Source organism: Sinohyriopsis cumingii, chromosome 8 (assembly GCF_028554795.1).
Source record: "Sinohyriopsis cumingii isolate HCF-2022 chromosome 8, ASM2855479v2, whole genome shotgun sequence".
NCBI lineage: Eukaryota > Metazoa > Mollusca > Bivalvia > Unionida > Unionidae > Sinohyriopsis > Sinohyriopsis cumingii.
The window spans coordinates 26831229-26855830 of record NC_142968.1 but is presented as its reverse complement, the minus strand read 5'-3'; the positions used below and the strand labels follow the sequence as shown (position 1 = coordinate 26855830).

The 24602-nt window shown below is 35.5% G+C and overlaps 1 protein-coding gene across 22 annotated transcripts in view; it reads left to right on the top strand.

The window, feature by feature from the left end:
• Positions 1 to 24602, top strand: part of LOC149793181 (fibronectin type-III domain-containing protein 3a-like) — a 165332-nt gene that overhangs the window by 83727 nt on the left and 57003 nt on the right. For all 22 annotated transcript variants that reach the window (XR_016422727.1, XR_016422728.1, XM_089967116.1 and 19 more), the window contains exons 11-14: positions 5818 to 5945; positions 12035 to 12236; positions 13967 to 13984; positions 20891 to 20935. Coding sequence is in view for 20 of the 22 variants with exons in the window: in XM_089967116.1 (XP_089823242.1) it covers positions 5818 to 5945; positions 12035 to 12236; positions 13967 to 13984; positions 20891 to 20935 (393 nt within the window). In the remaining 2 variants the exon portion in view is untranslated. The remainder of the gene's footprint in view (positions 1 to 5817; positions 5946 to 12034; positions 12237 to 13966; positions 13985 to 20890; positions 20936 to 24602) is intronic.

Genomic DNA, 24602 nt, shown 5'->3' with positions numbered 1-24602 from the left:
TTTATGCGTCATTAGCCCCATATTGCTAAAGTGATAGAAAACTCAAGAAAATTCAACTATAGACTGAGGTGGCTAAGATGCACATACTCAAAGCATATACAAATTTCACATCAGTGTCTCATGGGTTGATGGTAAAAGCATGTAGAATAGCCCTCTCAAAGTCTTCAATTATTTCAGTTTTGAAGGTGGCACCAAAACAGTGAGCTGTGATGCAGCCTCCTTGCAGGAAGAAACAAGAGTACCACACAGCTTATTCTATGCCCATCTCATGCCCCTTTCCCTACTAACCATCTTGATCATATAACCTTCAAACCTGCCATCTGCATGATAAGATGTGGAGTGAAACAAAATTTCAATAAAAATATAAAATGTGACAGCCTAGATAAGGAGACAGGCCAATGACTTCACTGTTTTTGGACTTTATCCTTGTGGGCAGATGGCATGATACACTGTCAAGTCTAGCTATATAGCAAGCTCAAGTTACATGAATAAACACTGATTGATTTAAAGGTTATACTTGCACGTGGATAAAGGTCACTGATCTATATAATCCCAGGTTGTGACACTGTTTTTTGTTGTTTTTGTGGGGTTTAACACCATTTTTCAGCACACGACAGGCTATATATGGCGGCCAGTATTAATGGTGGAGGAAGAACCCGGGAAAACCCCGGAAAGAACCACCGACCCACGAGAAGCTACTGGCATGCTTTCTCACATACCCACGTTGGCTGAATCCGAGACTTGAACCGGTGCAGACAGAGGTGAGATGGCAGTGATCCGTAACGGAGAATGTTTTAGACCAGTCGGTCACTTGGGGCCCTGGGTTCTGACACTAACCTAGATACTGATGTTGTGGCTATGGTATCACTGATTATAATATATAACTGGATCAAGTTTCCATAAATTGTAATCAGTAGCCTAAAACTTATCCTCAGAAAAATTTACAAATTAAATAAAAAAATTGTCATTATCCCTTGCTTTACTCCATCTTTCCAGCTGTCACAAAGTTATGGCCTAGACATGCATATGTTAACAGAACATTGCATTAATATACTTTTTACATAATTTGTCCCAGTATAAGATGGATGTAAAAATGCATCTTCAGTTATGTCATAATTTATTTGACACAAGAAGTGTTCCTATCTTGACCTTGACGAATGATATAAAACATGGTATGCAATACATTCTCTGTATCAGTAACATACTGAGCTACAGCCATTGAATACCTTAACATTTAAACAAAACCATGAGTGTGGTATATGATTATCATGGATATGATCATATTCAGCTTTATCTCTCTAAAATTTAGCAAGAAATATATGCATATTAGCATGTGACCATAAATTTGTTTCTAAGACTATGAAATTCACAAAAAGTCAATATGTAACAGCCATAACATGACAAGTAAATAGCTTTGAGATAACTGCTTCGTTAACTTTGTTGATAGGATCATCATAGTGGAAGAAGATACCATCCAAAATATTTTATTATCATTACTTAAACTGCTTCTGAACTACAGCCAGACAAAGAAAAATGGCACTGACCTTAACATTTGATCAAGGAAGTGTCTTATTTGACATTACCTTAGTTCATGAGGGATGAATAATTTACTCAGTTTCATCTTACTTATCATTGAAAATTTGAGAGCTAGAGCCTTGAGTCATAAATAGATAATGTTGATCTATGATTAAAGCATTTATGAAAATATCAATAAGAATAAATTACAAATTCAGAAATTGTGAGTTAAACAAGAGTTTAATTATACTACCCTTTAATGAATTTAGAGTTACAGTTCTAAATAAAAAGTGAGTTTGATTTTGCTGATAGGACCATAATATGGACACACAGTGATAGGTATCTTAAACAACAGCTTTTGAGTGACAGTTTGGACACTCAGAAAAATATGTTGATCAGAAACCCAAGACCTGGCCTTACAGATATATCACTGAAAGTGCCAGGTGTCAACATCAAGTCATGATGCACTTGTATTCCAAGTTTAAAGTCTATTACTGCATTTAGAGGTTTGCAAGTTACAGCTCTAAACAAATATAGTAACATCCACCTCAGACCTTCAAATGAGAACCATCAAAGTGGCAACTTTGACACCCCTGTCTTACATATGTGTAAAGGGTTATCAGTGTTCATGGCATTATTTCTATCAAATTTAGAGATACAAACAGCACACTTAAAGTAAAAGTAACCTTAATTATGCTATAAGACCTTGAACTTCAGGAAAGTTGTTGTTGTTCTAGGGTTTAACGCCATTTTTCAGGACAAGATAGGCTATACATGGCGGCCAGTATAAATGGTGGAAAAAGAACCCTGGAAAACCCAGGGAAGAACCACCGACCCATGAGAAGCTACTGGCAGGCTTTCCCACGTACCCATGCTAGCCGAGCCTTGGACTTGAACACACACTTCAGGAAAGAATAACAACACACTCTAGTTCTGATACAATGTACAAAACATCATCAAGCAGACTAATATTGAAAGATTATGTTCAGAATTAGACTAACATCCATGACGTATGTGGGCAGTGTCACTTGTACAGATTTTGCACTGGATGTTGGCTGGGTAACCATTAAATGCAGTGTAATCCAAAGTGAGATACAGAAAAATACATAGAATCAGGTAAATGTCATAACATATCACAATGCTTCCAATCTATGACTAGGGGTATGGCCTGATCCAAGTGCAAATTTGTCAAGACTCGAAAAGGAGTATTTTTCATTTCATATCCAGTCCATGTATATATGGTTATATGGTTGGAATCTTGACAATTTCCAAGCTGTATACTGAATGGGCAAGTTTTCTAATAGAGGGGCATGACCAAGGATTTGTATTTTAGGTAATACTTCATTATATTCTCTTGTGCCCATTAAGTTTATGATATATAGTTCTAGGATGTGGATCTTAATCATTTCCAAGTTATGGGCCATGGTCAATTTTCCAATCATGGGGCACAAACTAGGTTTGTGCCGGATATATGTTTAATGTTCTTGACTCATGCCCTTCAAACTTATAATGGGGCCCCGAGTGGCTGAGTGGTCTAAAGCGCTTTCCATTACGGATCACTGCCTTCTCACCTCTGTCTGTGTAGGTTCGAGTCTCGGATTTAGCCAATGTGGATATGTGAGAAAGCTTGCCAGTAGCTTCTCGAGGGTCGGTGGTTCTTTCCGGGGGTTTTCCCAGGTTCTTCCTCCACCATTAATACTGGCTGCCATGTATAACCTATCGTATGCTGAAAAATGGTGTTAAACCCTAAAACAACAACAACAACATCAAACTTATATATATAATTGCAGTTTTTGGGATCTCAACAGTTTCCAAGTGATGACCCAAGAGCACTGGTCTCCATCTATAGGGTCTGTACTGTAAAATGTGTATAATTTCTTCTCATGTCCTTCAACCAATGCATGGTTAAAAGGTGGAGATCTCAACTGCTTCCAAGCTATGACCCAGAGACAAACCTGTAACTTCTGGGACCTGACCCATAGTCTGTATTGGATATCACTGGTTCCAGCTCTTGTCCTTCAAACCTATCATATGGCCATTGGGTGGGGATCTCAACAGTCTCCAGGTTGTGACCCAGGGCAAGTTTACCCACACGGACCTCCCTCAGGCCAATACCAGAGAGTGTAACCCAAACATCCAGTGCATATGTTATAGCAATGACTTTGAAGATGACACAAACCAGCTTCAGATCTCTACCTACAAGACTTTAAATCTTCAGATTTTATAAAAGTAACTATTCCTAAAAAATGGTCCCATCCCTAGAATTATAATGAAAATTCTTCAACCATTATGTATATCTAAAGTCTACCCAAGGTCTCATCCAAAAGTTTAGCATAATAGTATAGGAGTTAAACTGCATTATTTATGGAGGGACAGACATGAAGACATAGTTTCTTTGCCTTTTTAAAAGTTGCATGGGTATATTAGTCTTGTTAATTTTGTTTTTGCTTATTTAAACATTATCATTGTCAGTGATAATAACGAAAAGGTTTCAAATACTACCAATACTTAGACATGTTAGAGAAAATCTTTGGTATGCAAAGAACACCTTCTGTGAAACAGCTTTTCATGACATGAGAACAAAATACAAATTTATATATCTCTGAAATTAATGATATAACTAACTACACACATGAACTATACTGACAAGACTTTTATTTCAATTTTCAGTAATCATTATACTTTCATTGCAACAATAAATAACAAACTCTTGCTGAAACATTTCTTTTCATGTAACAATATATTTTATTTGTTTACATAAAATACTGTATATAAATGTTCTATTCAGTTCTCATGACTGTTGAAGGAATTGTTATGAGGTACACACATCTTTTAGTGAATGGGAAAAGTAAACTACAAATAACACCCTGTGTACATTGCATCTAATTATTATTATTGTTATTATTACCTCTCATTTTGTAATTAGAAAAATAAAATTTGTACAGTGGGTTTTTATATGAAGCAGTCAGTAGGTTATTTCATGGTATTTGTGATAGCAGAGTTCCTCACATTACTTATTAAAAGCTAACTAAAGTTGGCAATGGTACAATTTGATTTTTTCCATTAAGATGATAATTTAAAGATACTGACATTATTATTTATATTATGATTATTTTACATGCAAACACTCACATAAACCATCATTTTCCTCTTTTCAAGAACACAAGTGTATTTTGTAAACAAAAACTAAATCCATTCATTTAATGCATTGTAGGTAAAGTATTCATCTGATGAAGATACAGATATGCATATAATCTTTCATCATGGTAGACTTCTCTCTGTGTAAGCTCAATTTACAATGAGTCTCAACTAAGGTTTTTGGATTCTAATATATGTCAAACAGTGGTTTGAAGGATCCTTTATATCATGTAATACCTGACAAAAAACCCAAATGAATAAAGGATATAAACTAAAACAAATTCATGGAATAAGATACCTTTCTCATGCAATGTGGAACTAAAAAATGTTGAATAAAGCAGCCAGATTGGAGTTTAACAGTAACAGGTTTCTGAATTAAACAATTTTAATGACATTAGAAACTGTCTCAGATACATAGCATGCACTGCAGTCATGCACTCACTTCAAGTTCAAAAGGATGTGGACACATTGACTTTCAATGTTAATTTCCAGTAATGATAGCTTTATCCATTATATTGAATGCTTATTCATTCCCAGATCCAAAACTACCACAGTGATTTAAATTTTCTGCAATCATTGATTCGAAATCATGCTATAATCAAGCATTTGTTGTTAATTGTCTTGAGACACACTTCTTTTTATTGTATCAGCTTCAAGTAATTTTGCTTAGGCTGGAATTATTAGCTGTGTTGTATCTGTTGTACATTCTATGATTTATTTTTTCTCCATCTCCTTCATGAATCTGATCTCATCTGTACAGACTGTTTTTCCACAAAACATTTTTTCTCAGATGTGGGACTTTATCATGATACTGTTTTCACAGAATCATCAGCTTTGATGATAACAAGCAAATTATGATAAAAAAATATCCAAATCCAAATCCAGTATGTATACCTTACTTCTGTTCCCTATTTGCCAACTCAGTAACATTGCGGACGCTTTTAAAAATCTGAAAGTTTGACTTTTATTATCAAGTATACACACAAAAATTTTTGGAATTTTGTATTTGTTTCTTCAATGTATGCAGTAGTGCACCTTTGATGACATTGTAGTAGGACATTGCTGCTATTTGTTATGTTACAGTACTAACTAGTATCACATAAAGTGATGATGCTAATTAATAAAAATTTTATCTGATAAAATTTAATATTCTGTTTAATTTAGATGTTCCTCAGCCAGTGCAGGTCACATCACACTGGGTCAGTCCTAATTCAACATCATACCAACTGATGTGGAATAAACCAGATGATGGAGGATCTCAGTTGCAAAACTACATCCTCAGGTATCAAGAGGTAAGAAGAATAACGCTGTTGAACTTGACTTTTAAAATCAAGGTAATCATATTAGTAGGTGGGTAGATATTTACAAAGTCCACTTATTTACAACTATTTATTGTATCAGAATTGATTTGTTTGTACCAAATGTAAAGTTGCAGTCAATAAATGTAGAGAGAGAGACAGAGAGAGAGAGACAGCTCTGTATATTAGTACGCCTGGCTATAAGGCCAAATGAGTTTATGGTGTCATCCCATCTGCACTGAGCATTTTGTGCATCATGCACCTGTCAACAACTGCTTCTTGAAACTATGGAGACTATATTTCTGGTATGCTATTGAGCAAACTGGAAAATGAATTTACTTGATTATTCATACATATTAATGAGGTGATGGTGCCTCTGATTGGCTGATCCTGCTGCCACACTGGAAGCCATATTTATCATTAAGACCTTGGATGAGTTCAACCATGAGTGAGATCTATACATAGAAATGAAGTTTTCTTGCATCTGACTGGCTGAGCTTCCTATCATCATGGAGACCATATGTCTGATCAGATTTGGATAAAATCTTGGCATATTTGTTTATATTACACTGGACAACAAATTTTTACAAAAGTCATGTTACTGAAATAAAATTAGTCAATTCTTATCAATTTTTATGTGCTGAACACGAATATGACAGTCAAATTGCAAAATTGGCTCTAGTTTTTTTTGTAATCTGCAAGAAATTAATGTTTACATAACGAAATGCATTCCAATAGTAAAAGGTCAACTGTAATAGCCTACCTATAAAAAATCAAGTCATTGACTACATCTTAGATTTCTTCGCCTGTCTCTTGTACAGCTGTTCGGGAGCATCTCTGAGGAGTGTCCAGCAGTAGTCAGCCAGCATTGTAGTGGACCATTTTCCCTGGTATCTTTGTTCCATTGTTGCGATATCTTGATGAAAACGTTCGCCGTGTTCATCACTAACAATACCACAGTTGCTAGGAAAGAAATCCAAATGGGAATGAAGGAAGTGAATCTTTAGAGACATATTGCAGCCAAGTTTCTTATACTTCATCAACATGTCATCTACTAGTTCCTTATAGTTTTCTGCCCTAACATTTCCGAGGAAGTTTGTAGAAACTAGGCGAAAAGCATTCCATGCTTGTTTCGCGTCACCTTCCAGCAAGTTGTTGAACCGGTCATCTTTGAAAAGCTCTCGAATCTGAGGACCCACAAAAACTCCCTCTTTAATCTTTGCTTCGCTGAGTCGAGGGAATTTTTCATGCAGGTATCGGAATGCTGGCAAAGTTCGGTCAATGGCTTTCACGAAGTTCTTCATCAAACCTAGTTTGATGTGAAGGGGTGGTAGCAAGATTTTCTGAGCCTCAACCAGAGCTGGGTGTTGGATATTCTTCTCTCCAATGGCTACATTCTGCCTGTGAGTCCATTCCTTCCTCATGTAGTGCATTTCCCTTGCTCGGCTATCCCACTCGCATAAGAAACACATGTATTTTGTATATCCTTGCTGCAGTCCCATTAAAAGGGCAACTACCTTCAAATCACCACAGAGGTACCAGCTGTACTTGTTATACTCAATGGAATTCAGTAGCTGCCTTAAGTTATCGTATGTCTCTTTCATGTGGACAGCATACGCTACTGGAATAGATGGAAGAATGTTTCCATTGTGCAAAAGCACAGCCTTGAGACTCAGTTTCGAAGAGTCCACAAATAGTCTCCATTCTTGTGGGTCATGAGTGATTTTTAAAGCATTCATGAGGCCCTCAATATCGGAACAGAATATCAGATTACTTTCCTTTCTGAAGAAAGGCTCCAATTGCTGGTGGCGCTTTCGATATGCAGTAATTGTGACATCTTCTTCTAGAAGATTCCATTGTTGGAGTCTTGATCCTAGCAATTCTGCCTTGTTCTTTGATAAGTCCAAATCACGAATCAGGTCATTTAGTTCTTCCTGTGTTATTCTGTGTGGGGTTGATGATGCACCACAGTGAAAATCTGGATCACTGCATGCTGATGGACCAGGAGAAGAACAGGTCGACTCACCTTTGTCTTCGTCAGATGAATCAAGAGAATATTCTGCTGGAGGTTCTGGAATAGGAAGTCCCTCACCATGTGGAACTGGTCTCAATGCAGACGGAATGTTTGGGTAGACTATTCTCGACTTCTTTCGCTTCGTTATTCCGCCGGAAAGAGGAGGAACCAAGCAGAAGTAACAGTCATTTAGGTGGTTGCTTGGCTCTCTCCACACCATTGGGACTGCAAACGGCATTGATGACCTTTTGCAATTCAACCACTGTGAAAGCTGTGTTGTACATGTAGCACAGCATACATGCGGAGCCCAAGGCTTGTCTTGGTCACCAACCTTGCATCCGAAGTAAAGATGATATGCCTTCTTCACTTGAGAATTGATACTTTTCTTCTGGTTGGCAAATGTCACTTCCCCACAAATATAGCAAAAATTGTCCGTGGTATTAACACACTTTCGAGGCATTACTGTTCTTTATTGTACGTAAATGGATAAAATAATAAGTTTTATGTAACAGTAGCTTGAACTGTCTCGCACAACGTCTAAAATATTTTAAATGCTGAACCTATCTGATTGGGCTTTATATAGTACACTGCTTACGTCAGCTTCAGCAGCCGCCTGGCATTAGTATAATAGGCCTACACATGTATAGTACACTGCTGACGTCAACTTACTTCAGCAGCCGCATGGCATTAGTATTGCATTGCATCAGAAAATGATGCAATCAACTGTGGATGATGTGAGCATGATGGTATTATGCAATGTTACATCATTATTCCGGATGTTGCTGCAGTCCTACTGGAGAAATTTACACAGTGAAACATAGAAAATGAGGTATATGAATATCTTCAAAACGAGAGCCAATACAAATTTTTCACGGTTATATTCGTGTTCGGCACACCAAAATACTACAGATTAGGGCCTTTTCAAGTCAGTAATGATTTCACTGTTGACCAGTGTTATCCGGGTCTCTGATAAGTTTAGTAATTTGTAAGATAATATCAGTTAGGTTATCTTCATTTGATTATCTAAGCTTGTGATCACTCTGGAAGCAATATCTCTAATCTGATGTTTCATCAGTTTTAGAATACATGCTTGCATGATCAAGATCTTCCATAAGTTCAATAATGAGCTGGATCCATACATTGTTAATGAGCTCATTTCACATGCATTTGGCTGAGCAACACTGCAGAGACTATTTCCTATCCTATTTTGATTAAACTTGACAATTAGACTTAAAATGGAAGATCTTATATAATGACAATTTATAACTTAATAAATCAAATCATAATTTTGATATTATCATGTATCTAATTGGCTGAACTTGTTAAAATATGAGAGATCTATTTCTGAGCACACTTTTATCTGACTTTGTCAGTTAGTCGGCTTATATCATAAAGGTATCCAATGAGATTTAATATGATCAAGACCTATACATATTTATGAGACAGTGTTGCATCTGATTGGTGGAGTTATTTTACTACTCTTAAAGATTGTCTTTTTTTTTCATAGAATTTTGAGCAAACTTGCTAAATAGGTTGGTATCATCACAATGTTGGATGAGTTTGATTCTGATCAATAAGTATGTTTAGGAGGGAATTTTTGTATGTGATTTGCTGAGCTTATTACAATGCTTTGTACCCAAATTTGATTAGGCTTTGCTATCCTATTGCTATGTCATCATTGTCTTAGACTGGTGCTATAAATTATAATAGGTGTGTCATGTTAATGAGATCTTGCATCTGAATGGATGAGGTTGTTAACCCTGTAGAGCTAGAATTTTAATTCTGATTGAAAACTTGTTCAGTAGATGTATATTATCAAGATCTTGGGTGAGTTCGATTACAAGCAAGAGTATATGCTTTTGTTTTATTTTTTTTCTGGACCACATCATGTTATTAAAAAAGGAAATAAATCTCTAAATTGGCAAACTATACAACTGACAGGCATTTTTTTTCTCTGTTGTGTTCTACATTCATGTATTTTGTGTTTTGTTTTTGGTCAAATATTGGTTATCATGCATAGACCTAGATTTTAGTGACATGGGTACAACATATCTGTGTTTTATGAAAAATTTAATAATAAAATTTATCAATCTGATTGGCATTATTAGTGGAGTGAAAGAGAGGCCTTTGGTAATGTGTATCTTAGCACAGTTGAAACACTGGTGTTTTCCAGTTTTGTATTGTTGGGTTCTTATAGATTTTTACTCCATATGAGAACTTTATCAGAAAATGACAACAGTAATACAATAATATAATCAAAGGAAACGAAAATGTCATCATACAAACTAATTACTTTAAATATATATTCTTTATTCATACAAAAAATGCTTCATTTGCGCAGGTGAAGAATGTGCACATGAGTTGGTGCAAAACATTTCCCTGACGTCATGCAATATTTTTGTTGCCCATATTTATCCTACCACTTTTTTCACTGTGTACATGGTTGTAGTTTTCACACCCAGGACAGAGGCTGGACACCATTCTCTTAGGATTTTCCTATTTTGTATTCTTTTGGTATGATTATATTGTGTCCTGTAATTTGGTTTTTAAAAACTACAACTTAATAATTAGATGACATTAAGTACATAGTGAAGTGAAACCTTTCTTGTGAAGGACTCCTTAGTAAGTATGGCATGAATCAACACCCTTTCTATTAATTATTGCCCAACTTGACAACTTTGGCAAAGCCCAATAGTAATGACATCTGTCCATTTGTTTATCTATCCATCGACAGTTATCACTTTATTTCTATCTGTGAATCAGTCCTTAAACAATATTGCTTCTGCAACCTTGCATGAAATTGATGGATATTAACCAAATTTTCTAAACTGCTTTATATTAAAAGAAAGGACTATGAACAAAATGTCATTTACATGAGTTATTCCCCCTGATTGCCCACCCTCCTGATGTCAATTTCCAAAGAAGAGCTTTACAAAGGCTTGCTGGATTTAGGTGAATTTGGTCCATTGATGCGATTTCCAGCAGTTCTTGGTATCAGTTATAATTTTCCTTGATGTTCAAACTGATATTGGTTTCTATTTTGTTCCACATATTTTAGAATTGTCAGATTTATTATGTAGCTTTACAATAATGAGGCCCAGATTAAATTCAGTTTCCATTATTGCGCATTTGTCATTTACTGGGATTATGTTTCATCCCCCCTCTGTTTTGTGTCTCCTTCTGATTTTGTTTCTGCAGCATAACTTTACAAATGTTTTTTGGTTTATGGATTTGCATTTATGAAACCTCATGTGAATTGAATTTCTGGCATTTGCTGACAACATTTACAGGTGTTGTGGTGTTTGGTTATCAGTTCACCTTTTTTCCACTGGTTTTTCAGTATAACTTCACTGTTGTTTGTTGGTTTTCCACAAATTTGTTATGAAGTTTATATTGACACAATCATGATTGACTTAAGTTGCCAGCATTCTATGACCGCATTTCCAGGAGTTATTGCATTGGATTGCCTGTTCTCCAGTCTGTGCAGCCAATGATTGTTAGATTTAAAAAAAATTGACGTAGCTTTATATTGATGAATTAGTTTGATTTCCATGGCAACATTTACAAGAGTTTTGGTCACTGATTGCCTCTATTGGTTTTTGGAGCACAGATTTACTAAGAATGTTGGATTTTAACCAGATTTATATTGATTAGAACATGATTTTGATTAAAACATGTTTAGTTTTCTGTATCATTTAGAAGAGGTATGGTCCCTGATTTCCTATGCTTCTAACTTGGGTTTTCCAGCACAGAAACGGTTAGTGAAGAGGCACTTTGTTTATCATCCATTGTTGATAGCTCTAGTTTCATTTATATTTTTTTTGCTTTTGTCTATAAATGGACATCTGCCATTGAGATGTATACTAGCAATTCCATGAATACTGAACAGTGAATTTTTTTGTTTCATCCATTCCTAATAATACATTTCATTTGTTTTTATTTTTTTCTTTGTAAAAGTCACCAGCCTTTCGATGAATATTTCTAATGGACATGTTTTATTGTAGTTTATTACACTTTCATTGTTCTAGTACATGATCTGTTCATCTCTTAAAATGGGTATTTCTCCTAGGTGGAAATAATGCCAGATGCAACTAAGAGTCTACAGTTCTGTCCAGTCACTCCATTTACTTCTCCAGAAACCATTCCATTGTCAGCTACAAGCCATATGCTGTCATCACTTATGCCTGGGAAATACTACAGTGTAGAAATACAGGCTGTCAACAGACTTGGACCATCTTTACCAGGAACTTTCATCTTCAAGACCAAAGAATGTAAGTAGGAACAATTTTGTATCCCATTTTTATTCAAGAGAGACTATATTAATTGATGTTAGGTATGTTCATATATATTTTCTCTGTATCATTAGATAGTAAGAGATGTAGGCATCTGTTTTGGTGACAAGGAGAGGTTGGCTGCAGGTGTAACAATCTTGTTATTATTACCTATAATATGGACTTCATAGGCTTTCAAGTTACCGTGTACTGCATTAATTTGATCATGTTTTAGGTTTTTTCCCCAAAACTCCACCTAATTGAATGCTACAGAATTAAAGTAGAGAAATTCCCAGGATTCCCAGGAAATGTTGAACATCTAATGATGTGTTGAAGTAGATTGAGGCAGAATAAAACCAAGTCACATAAATTGTGACACCATTGTGCAGTTATTTGCCTTAGCTTTATGGAAGAACATTTTCTGGAAAAGAAATAATTGAAAATACAACTTAGCAATGCTTCAGTGAAAATTAAGTCCAATCATAATTTTAATATTATTCTCGAAACATTTAAATAAAAAAAATGTCAGTAGCCTAAATTATTGCTTTTGTTGCTGTTTATAATGATTGTCCTAAAAATCTCATCATCTTTTAATGAAGATTATTCCATGAACCTAAGACATCTGAAGAATATTTTAGAAATAATGCTACCTCTGATTAGAAATTTGGGTAATTCAAGACAAAAGAGTTGAAATATTCTCCAATAAACATTAAGACTTTCTTTTCATAAAGACTTTTTGTTGAAAATAATCTCCACCTACAGGCAATCAGTTGCCATTGTAATTTTGGCAATCACAAACATGAGGTTAGTATTTCAGATAGTTTTATTTTTAAGTAAATTTTATCAGAGATATAGATGTATGAATTGAATGGATTGGTTACTTTACTCCAAGATTTGGAACTAATTGCATGTTTAAACATTTTGCTGGTTATTTTGTGAATATCTCAAAACACAAATCAAATATTAGTGACCAAGACTCATGTCAAGCTTCTGAGTATGTGTGTAACTGCTTTGTGATCAATATTAATTTAATATCCTTTAGACTATATGGTTCTGTTCAAATAAGTGCTGTTGCAGTGTCCTATGTCAAGTGTGTGCGAAACACTAGCACTTGTCCTGATAGCATAGGTTATGTTGATTGAAAGAAACAAAATATGGACTATATTTACTAAAGCAGCATTATGCTAACAACATTGGCCTAAATGCTTAAATTGTTTTGTATAATCTGAATGCATTAAACATATTTTTTATATGGTTTTACTAAATTTGTACAAAAGTGCAGATACACTGCTGATCTGGAGCTCTGTAAATTTTATGCATGAAAGTAGATGTTAATGTGTTACTAGAGACCTGCACTTCATATAATAAGTCTCTGAGCTTATATTATTTTTGATACAGATTTGCACATGGATTACTTTTCTTTTCAGTGCTGCTCATTGTGACCATAGTACTGTTATTTTACATAATGTATCAGTCAAAGCACTTTAATGAAATAAATAGTTAAAATGTGGATTTTCTTTGCTCATTATTTATCCTAATCCTTGTATGATGTGTTGGATAAAGGTGATCAGTTCTACTTACCAAAAGCACAATTTATTGGAAGTGTCTCGATTAGTGGTGATAAAAAGGTATAAGATATACCAGTTTTGTATTTTAGGACATCATGCAGTGATGCCATTTGAATATATACATCTTTAATGGTTAAACAATACAATTCTTTTCTTTTTCAGATGGGCCAACACAAGCAGGCAAGGAATTACAATATTACATTTATAATGGTTTACAATATTAAATTATAAATGACCATCTAAACATTCCAATAAATTTATGTAGCTAATATGCTGGAATTAAAGATTTTCTCAAACTTAATGTCACTAAAATATTTTGTTGATAAAACCATGGTGGTCTCTTTTTATTTGAAATTTCTCTTGTACATAAATGAGTTTAGTCCAAAAGAATTCACCATGACTGACAATTTATGTATTTTGTTACAGTTTTTTGATCATAAAATATATAGTAAATGTCTGTTCAGTAGTAGTAATACATTACCTGCATTGCTATAATGTTTCATAGCTCTAGTCCCAAGTTACAAGGTTAATATTCCCTTATCAGTTAGTAATTGGAGATCTAAGAATATAAAAATAAAATAATTCAAATCAGATACTTATTAATAACCATTGTTAGGAATTGTATTTCCTACCCAATTTATATTTTGGTTCATTGTGTTATATCTTTTGTATCTACTCAGTCCTCAATAATGCCTAAACATGTGGGGTCATGAAAAGGTTGTATGCATCACACACCCCACTTGCTTAGAGTGTACTGCATGTGTAAGTTGTAGTCGTTCTATTTGTTTTCCTTGGTCTTACAAGATATCATACTTGGCAAGAAGCCTATAGGGCCAGGAACAAGTGACTTCTTCTCATTAAAGGAAGATATCCTTCATTCCCAAATGGGATCCATGGCTCTTCCAAGGGTATAGGAGTGCCCACTTTCATTGTGGCAGGATCACAGACACTTGGAAGTTATAACATCCTGTGATTGAGATATCTTTAACACTTCCTGTTGTAGAGAAGTTTCCAGTACCCAGTAGTGAGTCCTGCTTCCCAGTACAAGTTTTATTGCTTGAGTCAACCTGGGTTTAAATTGAGATCTCATTCATTGGATTTGAGTTCCCCAAACAAAGAGTCACTGGTCAAGTCCACTTCACATGACTGGTGATTGCCTAGTTACTGAACACCATGGTGTCAGATAATGTGCCAGGTGAAAGTCACATAATATCTGTCACTGGGCACCAAAGATGCTTCTGTACACCAGGAACCAGGCACCAATTATCAGGCATGGTAATTGATATGGCTCTACTATTCCTGGTTTCAGGTCAGTGGTCTCCAGCTAGCTACCAGATGCCAAGTACCATGCTTGCACTGGGCACTGAGTGAAGGGCACCAGAAAGCACAGAATGTGAGTTTTTAGGCTGGCAATGGGTTTTGTCTGTTTGTATATATGATGAGTTTGATAATCCTCCATTATGTTTTTATTCAGCCCCTGTGGTGAATGAGTTCAATACTGTGATGACCTTTATGAAGAAATGGATCAGGTCAACAGCATTCTTTCTCACAATTCCTATTCAAACCCTACAGGACTTTAGGATTTCCACCATCTGGATAGTGAGTCAGTCGTGTCATCTTTACCTACCATGACACCATGGAAGACATTGCCATAGACACAATGATAAGCAGACTGGGCAGAGAGTATATCATGGCTGCTTTTTCAGCCTTATTATAAAGGGAAGGGGAATGGGACCAACACAGCAGAATAATGAGTTAGTCCCCTCTTCACCTTACTTCCACAACAGAAACAACAACACCCAGTTATAAAATCCCCTTTTCAAGAATGGCAATGTGACTGAAATGTTCTGCCTCACCCCAAGATTGAAGACAGGATAATGAACTATCAAGTTGAGAAGATTGTTTTGCAGGTCCTTATTTTCAGTTCCTTTTCTTTCAGAGTCTCTATGTTCATTCCATAATTTGGATCATATGATAGAAGAATAAGTGTGGAGTCATTTATTACCTCCTTCTGCTGGACTGTATCTAAAACTCAAAGAATTATTGAATCCTAGCATCTTTTTTTAGTCTGGAAAGGCTGTCTGGGAGCACATCCTAAATCAATTTTGCTGTTATTTGTTGTTATTCCCCCACTCAGCAACAGTATGGGAGCTGACTCAGGAGTTTTCTCAAGATCAGGAGGCAGTCTAATAGCAGAGGTGGTCTGTCCCTTCTTTGCTTTACTTGGCCCCTTAATTCCCCTACCTTGGACAGATTTTTCACATGTGGGGATTATGGCAAGACCCACCTCCCTGCTATGTCTCTTGAAGCTATGGAACCAAAGGCTCAAATGCTTGTTACCACAGCCTCTGCCAGTTTTGTTTCATCTGCCTCCTGGATGTTGTAATGTGTGGGGTTAATGTATTCTGATACATTGCAGATATTGTTGGAGGTTGTTGCCAAGATAGTGAAATGCACTATGAATGTCCACCTTAATCCTGTAGAGGTTTTTAAGCTTTATATGGATACTGCCTCAGAGGCATCAAAGTTTTGCTAGAGGACAGCAAGAACTGGGCTTGGCTAAACCAAAAAATTAGACATCCCTGTTCGAGAATTTCATGGCTTCCCTTTCTTAAACTTTTAAGCAAAGGAACTGATGTAACTATAACCACCAAAATAGTTCACAGCATGGTCTTCTTCATCTTCTTCTTCGTGGTCTTCATTTAGTCATCATCAAGACTCTTTTAAAGTCCAAGACCGCTCTGGTGGCCTAGTGGTTAGAGCGTCTGCCTCGGATGCGGGAGGTCATGGGTTCGATCCCTGGCCGAGTCATACCAAAGACTTACAAAAACGGTACTAACAGCTGTCTCGCTTGGCGCTCAGCATTAAGAGGTTATTGTTAGGACTGGTCGGCCCGGTGTCAGGATAATGTGACTGGGTGGGACATCATGCTACATGTCTGCGGCATGATGCCCCAGTGCTAGACATCACTATAAACTGCCACATTGCAGACATCGTAGCGATATGACTGAAAAATTGTTAAAGCTATGTTAAAAATCCAGATCACATCACATCACATCACATTTGAAGTCCAAGAACCCATGGAGATGTAACATTGTTATTTCTCCCAAATACTGCTACAGTTATTACAAGTACATTGATGCTTAATGCCAAGATGAAACTTTTGTTCTTTCATTCAGTATCATCTAAACCCCTTTTTGAACTTTTGAGTGAAACACCTTTCAAGAATCTTACCCTTTAGACAGTGTTAATACTCGTTTTAGCATCAGCATTGAGGAGCAAAATGTATGCCACGTCGGTGAAAAACAGTTACCATTCCTTGGCAGCTGTGTTTCTGTTTCTATTTGTCAGCTTGAGATTTGGGTTATGAATTCAGCTGCTTGCAGTAGATTTTATTTCAGTTGAGATTTCCAGTCTGATGTGCTGGGGATGATCAAGCTAGGGTTCTTTGCTCATTTAGGGCATTGTGGTTTTGTTTAGTTTCCTCTAAAATGAGGGTCATAATCATCACTCTTTCTTACTCAAGCTTTCCTCATATATTTAGCAGTTACTATTTCAAGTTAGATTGTTCACACTATCTAGAGATCTTACAAATCTTGCATTGGAGATTTTTCTCGTGAGAATTAAGGCTATTGCTACATTCTGAGACTACCTTAAACACTCTTCCTTGGATGATGTCATGAGAGCCGTCTTCTGGTGGTCTCGCTCAAATTTTCATCCTTTTAACTTCGATTGTTTGCAAACCAGAGTGAAGGCATTACTCTTTTGGTTCAATCATAACAGCACAACTTGAGTCCTAGCCATCTTCCAGTTTACAGTAGAAAAGACTCCTTCCATAAAGCTAAGTGCCCTTTTCTACCAGTTTATTTTTAGATCATCAGCCTCCCTCCTAACTGACAAGTTCATCAATGGAGTAGTAGCAGGTATCATATTACCATCATTATAATGTAGATTTTAGCTCTGTTGGTCACCAACCAGTAGAGCATATTGGATTATTTATGTCCATCATCCATCCATCTGTTAGCACAAGTTTATGATTCCTTCTCGTCCTAAACTCAGTAGAAGATTGCCATGGAAGACACATTCGTCCCATGGTCTAGTTGGTCCTAAATGTAAATACTGCTGCTCAGACATCAGTTTTGAAAGGATGGTCCTATCAGTATTGGGTTTTCACCAAAAGACTTCTTATGATGTTTGGATGGTGCTAAATATAAATGTCCAGTTGCTCCTAATAAAACATAATGGTGCTCAGTCATCCAATATTTTCACCACAGCAGCCATCTTGAAAGACTTGTTATCAATGCTCATCCTGAATAGAAAGTCACGTTGACATGGGGTTTAACCAGTAAACTTTTCTAGTCGGTAATAGATGAAACAGGTACAGTTTGGTATGGCCAACTTAAAACTTTTGTTTTCACTACTTATGAAGCAATGGTTATATCTGCATGGGCTTCTCAATGACAGCACTTTTCATGATGATTAGTTGGTCCTGAATGAAAAAGGTGCTGATATGACCTCCATTATAGCCGCCACAATGGCTGTATTGGTTGTCACTCTTTCTCTTTGAAGACTGTTCATATTGACATTGTGCTTTTACAAGAATACTTCTTTGAGTTGTAGTTTATTCAAAATAAAACTTGGGCCAGTTGAATATTCAGTATGGGCACCATGGAAGCTGTCTTGAAAATCATACCATTACTCCACCAAAAGAAGGAAAGTCAATCGGCATTTGGTTTCATTAGAAGCCTTTGAAAGATATCTAGTTGGTTCCAAATGGAACTGGTGTCAGCCTGATGTTCTGTATGTGATCTTGGTGTCCATCTTTAAATCATGTTAATGCAACTTTTAAATGGAAAGTCATTTTGATAAGAGATTTCCATTAAAGCTTTCTTGTGATGTCTAGTTGCTTCAGATGAAATGATATAAACTCACATGGCCACCATGGAGATCATCTAAAAATATTATTAACCCCACTCCTCCCAAATTGATGGTCATGTCAGCATTTACCTGTAGGCTTCATATGGTAACTTGATGGTCTTGAGTGAAAGTAGATCCACTATGTCTGCCATGGCAGCTGACTTGAAAATTTTGTTCTCACTATTCCTTCCAGAATTCATATGTGTATGGGGTTTTCATGAAAAGACTTCTAATGATGTATACTTGGTTCTAAGTGAAAATGGTGACACTCTGACTTCTAATATGCCCACCACCAAAGCTAATTTGAAAACCTAGTAATCGCTGAAGAATATCACATATTTATAACACTTGGCAATTAAAAGAAAGAAGTCAACTTGTCTTGAAAAATCGTGGAAATTATTGTTTGGGCCAGTAGAAGATCATTCCTCTCATTTAAGGGACTCTTACATTTTTTTAAATTTATTTTTGGTGGGGGAAGCTAATTTTAATTATGCAATTCTTATCTGCTACTCTTATATAAATCATCATGCTATATGCAATTACTTGGCAAAATATGTGGAATGGCAAGACTACAAGTAATCTTTTTATCATGAAACCCATCTTGTAGAATGGCATCCCTCATATAGAACAAATCACAAAGGTGAGGTAGAATTGTGTTAATTGTGTTCACTGACAGTGAAACACAATCTTAGGAAATGTACCAACTTCCACCCCGTGAGTCAGAAGCATTTTTTTTTTGGGGGGGGGTGAATTTTATTAAGGAACTTCATTGTGCTATATCAAAAGAGAAAGCAACTGGGTCATACCAAAATAGATCACTTAGCTAATTTTCATGCTTGAATGACTGGCATATTTTCTTGTATCAGTTCATTACCCCATATTTTACTCCTTGTATGCATCTTAAAGAAAGGAACAGCTTTACCAAACTGTTTTCATTTTTGAGAGATGTTTGTTTTCAGTCATTTGCTTTTCATGTCATCAATCATTTTGCATCTGGACTAATCAAACTATACCTTGACCCTGCACTGATAAAACTAAAATTTTGCAGCCTAATTAGCACTTATTGTAGTAACATTTCCTGCCTGAAAATAGTATTTAAGTCATTATCTTGAGACCAGTTCACAGTGGGTTTTTGAATTCTGTCCAATCCAGCTGCAGTCAGCTGTCATGGTGTCTCTTTTTATGAGGCTCTTTACTCCTATTATCCTCAGTATTTATCCTCCATGCCAGTCTGTATTTTGTTAGTTACTCCATATTGTGTTCGCACAGGGATTCTTGTGTACATGGCAATACCTAGGTTCTGTTTTTCTAATGCTCTTAGTGTTGTATTCAGCTTCTGGATTATTTTACTGTGACTAACAATTCTCACTTAAGTGACATCTTTTACACCTTTGGCATTTGGTCAGTATATTATGCAACTATCAGTATACAGACATGTGGCATTGTCTACAGATACATAATGTTGAGTACCTTGTCATCATTTCAGAATTAGGTCACTTTCACATACATTTCATGCATTAGCAATTTTGAGGAAATCATTTAAGTCATTTTTTTCAAGCAGCTTGTATGGTTAAGTACCTTGGGCTGGATATCCTTTTGTATGCATTGCAACATCAGTCTAAACTTGTCATTGTAACCTATTTTTCTTAAATTGTTTTCATTTGTATTTGCTTCAGATGAGTGTTTTTAGCTCTGTTGACTCCATAGGCACATGCATAATGGACTCTTTTTATTGATTATGATAATAGATCAATCTTGTAAACAGCTTTTTAAGTTTTATTTTAATACTATCTAGTTCACCTTTTCCTAAAATTTGCTGAAATTCCAATACAGAAACAGACAAATTATGTTCACAGCAGAGTTTTAGGATGTTAAAGCTTTGTTATCATAAGAATTTAAAAAAGAAGAAAGAACCCTTTTTAAAAACAGTTTAACTCGTTTGTACCTGTCAGACTTGGATTTTGTTTGAAATGGGAACAATCTGATCTTGTTCAACTGTTGGCAAGCTATTGAAGCGACAAATCCTTTTCCTTGCCTCTGTCTTGATTGATTATTGTGGAGTAAGATAAAGAAGCAGGGACCCATTTTCTGTATAATTTTTGCTCAGTTTATCCTTCAAATTTTAGATGATTGATGTGCCTAAATGACATTTCATTAATGTCTTTCCAGTGCAAACTGATTTCATGATGCAGGCCACAGCTGCCAAAGTACCAGGTAAACTTTAAACTTTTTTCAGCTTTTTTTACTGGTACAGTTGCTAAATCATCCAGTCTCATCAATGCATGGTTTATTTATCATTTGTATAAGTAGTGATATATGATGCTCAAAACAATGCTTTAGAGAAAAAAATAAAAATTAATAAATCTCTAGCCTTTACAGGAGCTGCATTGTTAATGACACAAGTCAGCATCAAAACAGTATTGTAATCCCATTCCAATATCATCACTATTAGCCAACAACTTAATCCACACACAGTTAACAATTTTGGTTCAGAGCTCACTTAGATTTAGTTACAGTAGAATGTTCAAAAAATAAATTCTCAAAGGTTAATCATTACCAAACATAAACTTAATTGATATGAAAATAATTGTTTTAAAAAGGAAATGAGAACAGAATAATATTTGCTGTTTGTATCTAACTTCAAATTTCATGGTCTGATTCGCTGAGTGTATCTCCCAGCGATGAATTTTGTTCTATTCCATGTCAGCACAGGAATCTCCATGTCATTGTCCATACTTCTCCCTTTTCTCTGCCTGTGCCTTGAGAATAGTTCCAGAGAGTGGAACAAGTGTTGATTGATTGTTTAATCGATTTTTACAGTGCAACAGACACTTACAAAACACAACTAGTACTTAACAGGGTTTTCACAGAAGTAATTGCAGGTATCAGCATGACAGTGGATTGATTCTTTTCAAGTTTTAATAAAACACGTGATGATTATACTGTTTACACTGAAACAGAACTAAAGATTAAAACAATCAATTTTACATTATAGAACATTAATAGGTGTTTCTTTTGATTTTTCCACCTGTTATTTACAGGTTTTTCATTGATCACTGCCATATTATCATTTACAGGCAATTAATATATTTTTTTAAAAATCTAATATGTTTTTCTACTGAAACATGTAAATTTCATGGTGTTGATTCAGACTTTTTGGGCACTAACTGACATTTTCAGCTTTTAAATGAGCAATGTTCTTTACTAATTCTGATTGCAGTTATCTTCACATTCAACATATAGGAGCCAATTGGGGGATATTATAGGATTAAATGATCATGGTTGGGTATTTATCAATGTGTAAATTTTACCTAATCACTCACAAAGTAAATAAAGTCCGAATACCCAATCTTGATCATTTAATCCTTATAATTTCAATTTCATTGTTTCTTTCATCGAATCAACTGATTCCATCAACAATGTGTACTTTCCTTTCATTCGCTGCTTCACATCACCCCATTATACATAACTTGTACAAAATCACACAAACATATTGACTACTGTCACAGTTACGTTTATTCAGAAACTTCATACTTTACATCTTAGACAATGGATACTGGTGGTTTACAACACATTTAGCTTATTTACAACAGTCTTGTTCAGTTTTAGTCAGTCCCATCTGCTATGTCAGATGACCATGACCTTATGTAATAACAGCCGATACGGAATGAACAAGTGTGCTAGATTACATTTCCAATTAAACTTTAAATCATAATGGATTTTATCAACGAACAACATGGAAATATGAATAAGATGATGTTATCCTTTACTAAAATAAAGGTAACAATTAAATAAATTGTATACAGGAATAACATTTTATAACATTCTCAACAGCGTTAGTTATGAGTACTACGTTAATTCTTGTGAAGACCCTTTCAGTGATCTAATGCCAAATGAAATATAACTACTGTCACAGTTACGTTTATTCGGCAACTGAAACTTTATATCTTAGGCATTGGCTGCCCGTGGTGTCAGTGCATTTCTTTTCATATATAAAAAAAAAAAAAATATTCTGTTTTACTTTTAGTATTTCCTATGCAGGAATAACATTTTACATCTTTTTCATCAGCATTATTACTTAACAAGACCATTTCAGTTATCTAAAGTGAAATTAAATGTGCAGTTGTTAAATGTAGAGTTGCTCGCAATACCAGACATATGTTTTGTTTGGTTGCATAGTTGAGTGCTGGAGTACTGGAAGAAATTGATGACTACACATCAAAATAATTTAAATTAGTAAAACACTCACTTTTATGGATTATATATATACATTTTTCAATGGTGTTAAGTCACGTTGGTGGAGATGGTAGTTTTACCATTTTAAAACTTTATTCAGCCTTTGAATAATGGTCTCATAAATATTCGTTTTTATTTTTTTGTATGTGGTCATATTCACACCATGCCACCTACAACCACACACATTTTCTAAATAAGCAAACAAAATTAAAATAAATTTTTGAAATAAAAATTATCATTGAAAATGCCCATGCCCCATTTTGTATTTTGTCTAGTAGCCTCTGAATAATGATTTATTTCAATGGCTTTTTAAGTCCTCCTCAGATAATTTCTATAATCTTGTTTTATTTCCCTCAGCGGCCTCAAAATTGACTGACCTAGTTCCCATGATATTATTATTGTTGTTGTGTATGGCTAGGTTGACTGAGGTCATGGGGTGCTGTGTGAGATAATTTATCACTCTCTGTTGTTGTGTTTCATTTTCAGCGTTTGTAATATCCATCACATTATTTTCAAATCCATCTTCATTTGCTTGAATCGCTGCTTTTATTTCTTTTAACTCCTTGTCATCTAATTGTTAAAAAAATACCACAGAAAATTGCAGTGAACAATCAATTGTATCGGTCATTTTGCACAACTATGTAGCAGACGAATGCAAAAGTGTATACTATGTATTTCAATCAAAGAATATTTGAAAAAGAATAAAAAGGGTGTGATTTATATTTATTTGCTGAATAGAAAAATTTGAGATGAAACAATCTTTCCAAAATGACGTGTTTGCGATGTTTATTTATATTTCAAACAGTACAAAAACCAAAAGTAGTCCCATAATTTATCAGTGTGTAAAAAATGCATGATCAGTATCACATGACCGTTTGCAGCCAATCGCATTGCAGAAAATCCATTTAATTTATAAAAATTGGAATTATTTTCTTGTAAAGATAATGGGATCCACACCAAACACTGCATTATAAATGGGTTTGTGGGTTATTGCTGTCGCTGTTGTAGGGTTTAACGCCATTTTTCAGCACACGATAGGCTATACATGGCGGCCAGTATTAATGGTGAACCCAGGAAAACCTTGGGCAAGCTTTCTCACATATCCACATTAGCCGAATCCGAGACTCGAACCCACGCAGACAGAGGTGAGATGGCAATGATCCGTAACAAAGAACGCTTTAGACCACTTGACCACTCAGGGCCCCCTTGTGGGTTATCAGGGCATGAGTTATCAAGATAACAGTTTAGTATCCTATTTCTAGCCCATGTAACAATATATTATCATTTTGAAATCAGGCTACAGACCTGCCAACCTTTAGAATTCGACCATATATCTTACTGATATGACTCTTAAATTAGGGAATGAAATAATAGCAAAAATTATGAAAATATGATTATTGCCATCAAATCCAGATACCGACTTGTTAATGTTTGATCCAGATCTGAGTTTCATATTAGATTTAGTGGAGTTGGCCTGTGAACCAGACTGTCTTTACAGGAGTACCTCAGACAGGTCAGTTGGTCTAACTTGCACAGTTGGACAGAGGTTGGGGGCTCCTCATCACCTTGATACATCACACAAACAGCTATCAAAAGGCCAGCAGTTTTCATTTATTTGTTATATGTGAGTACACCCATAAGTTCT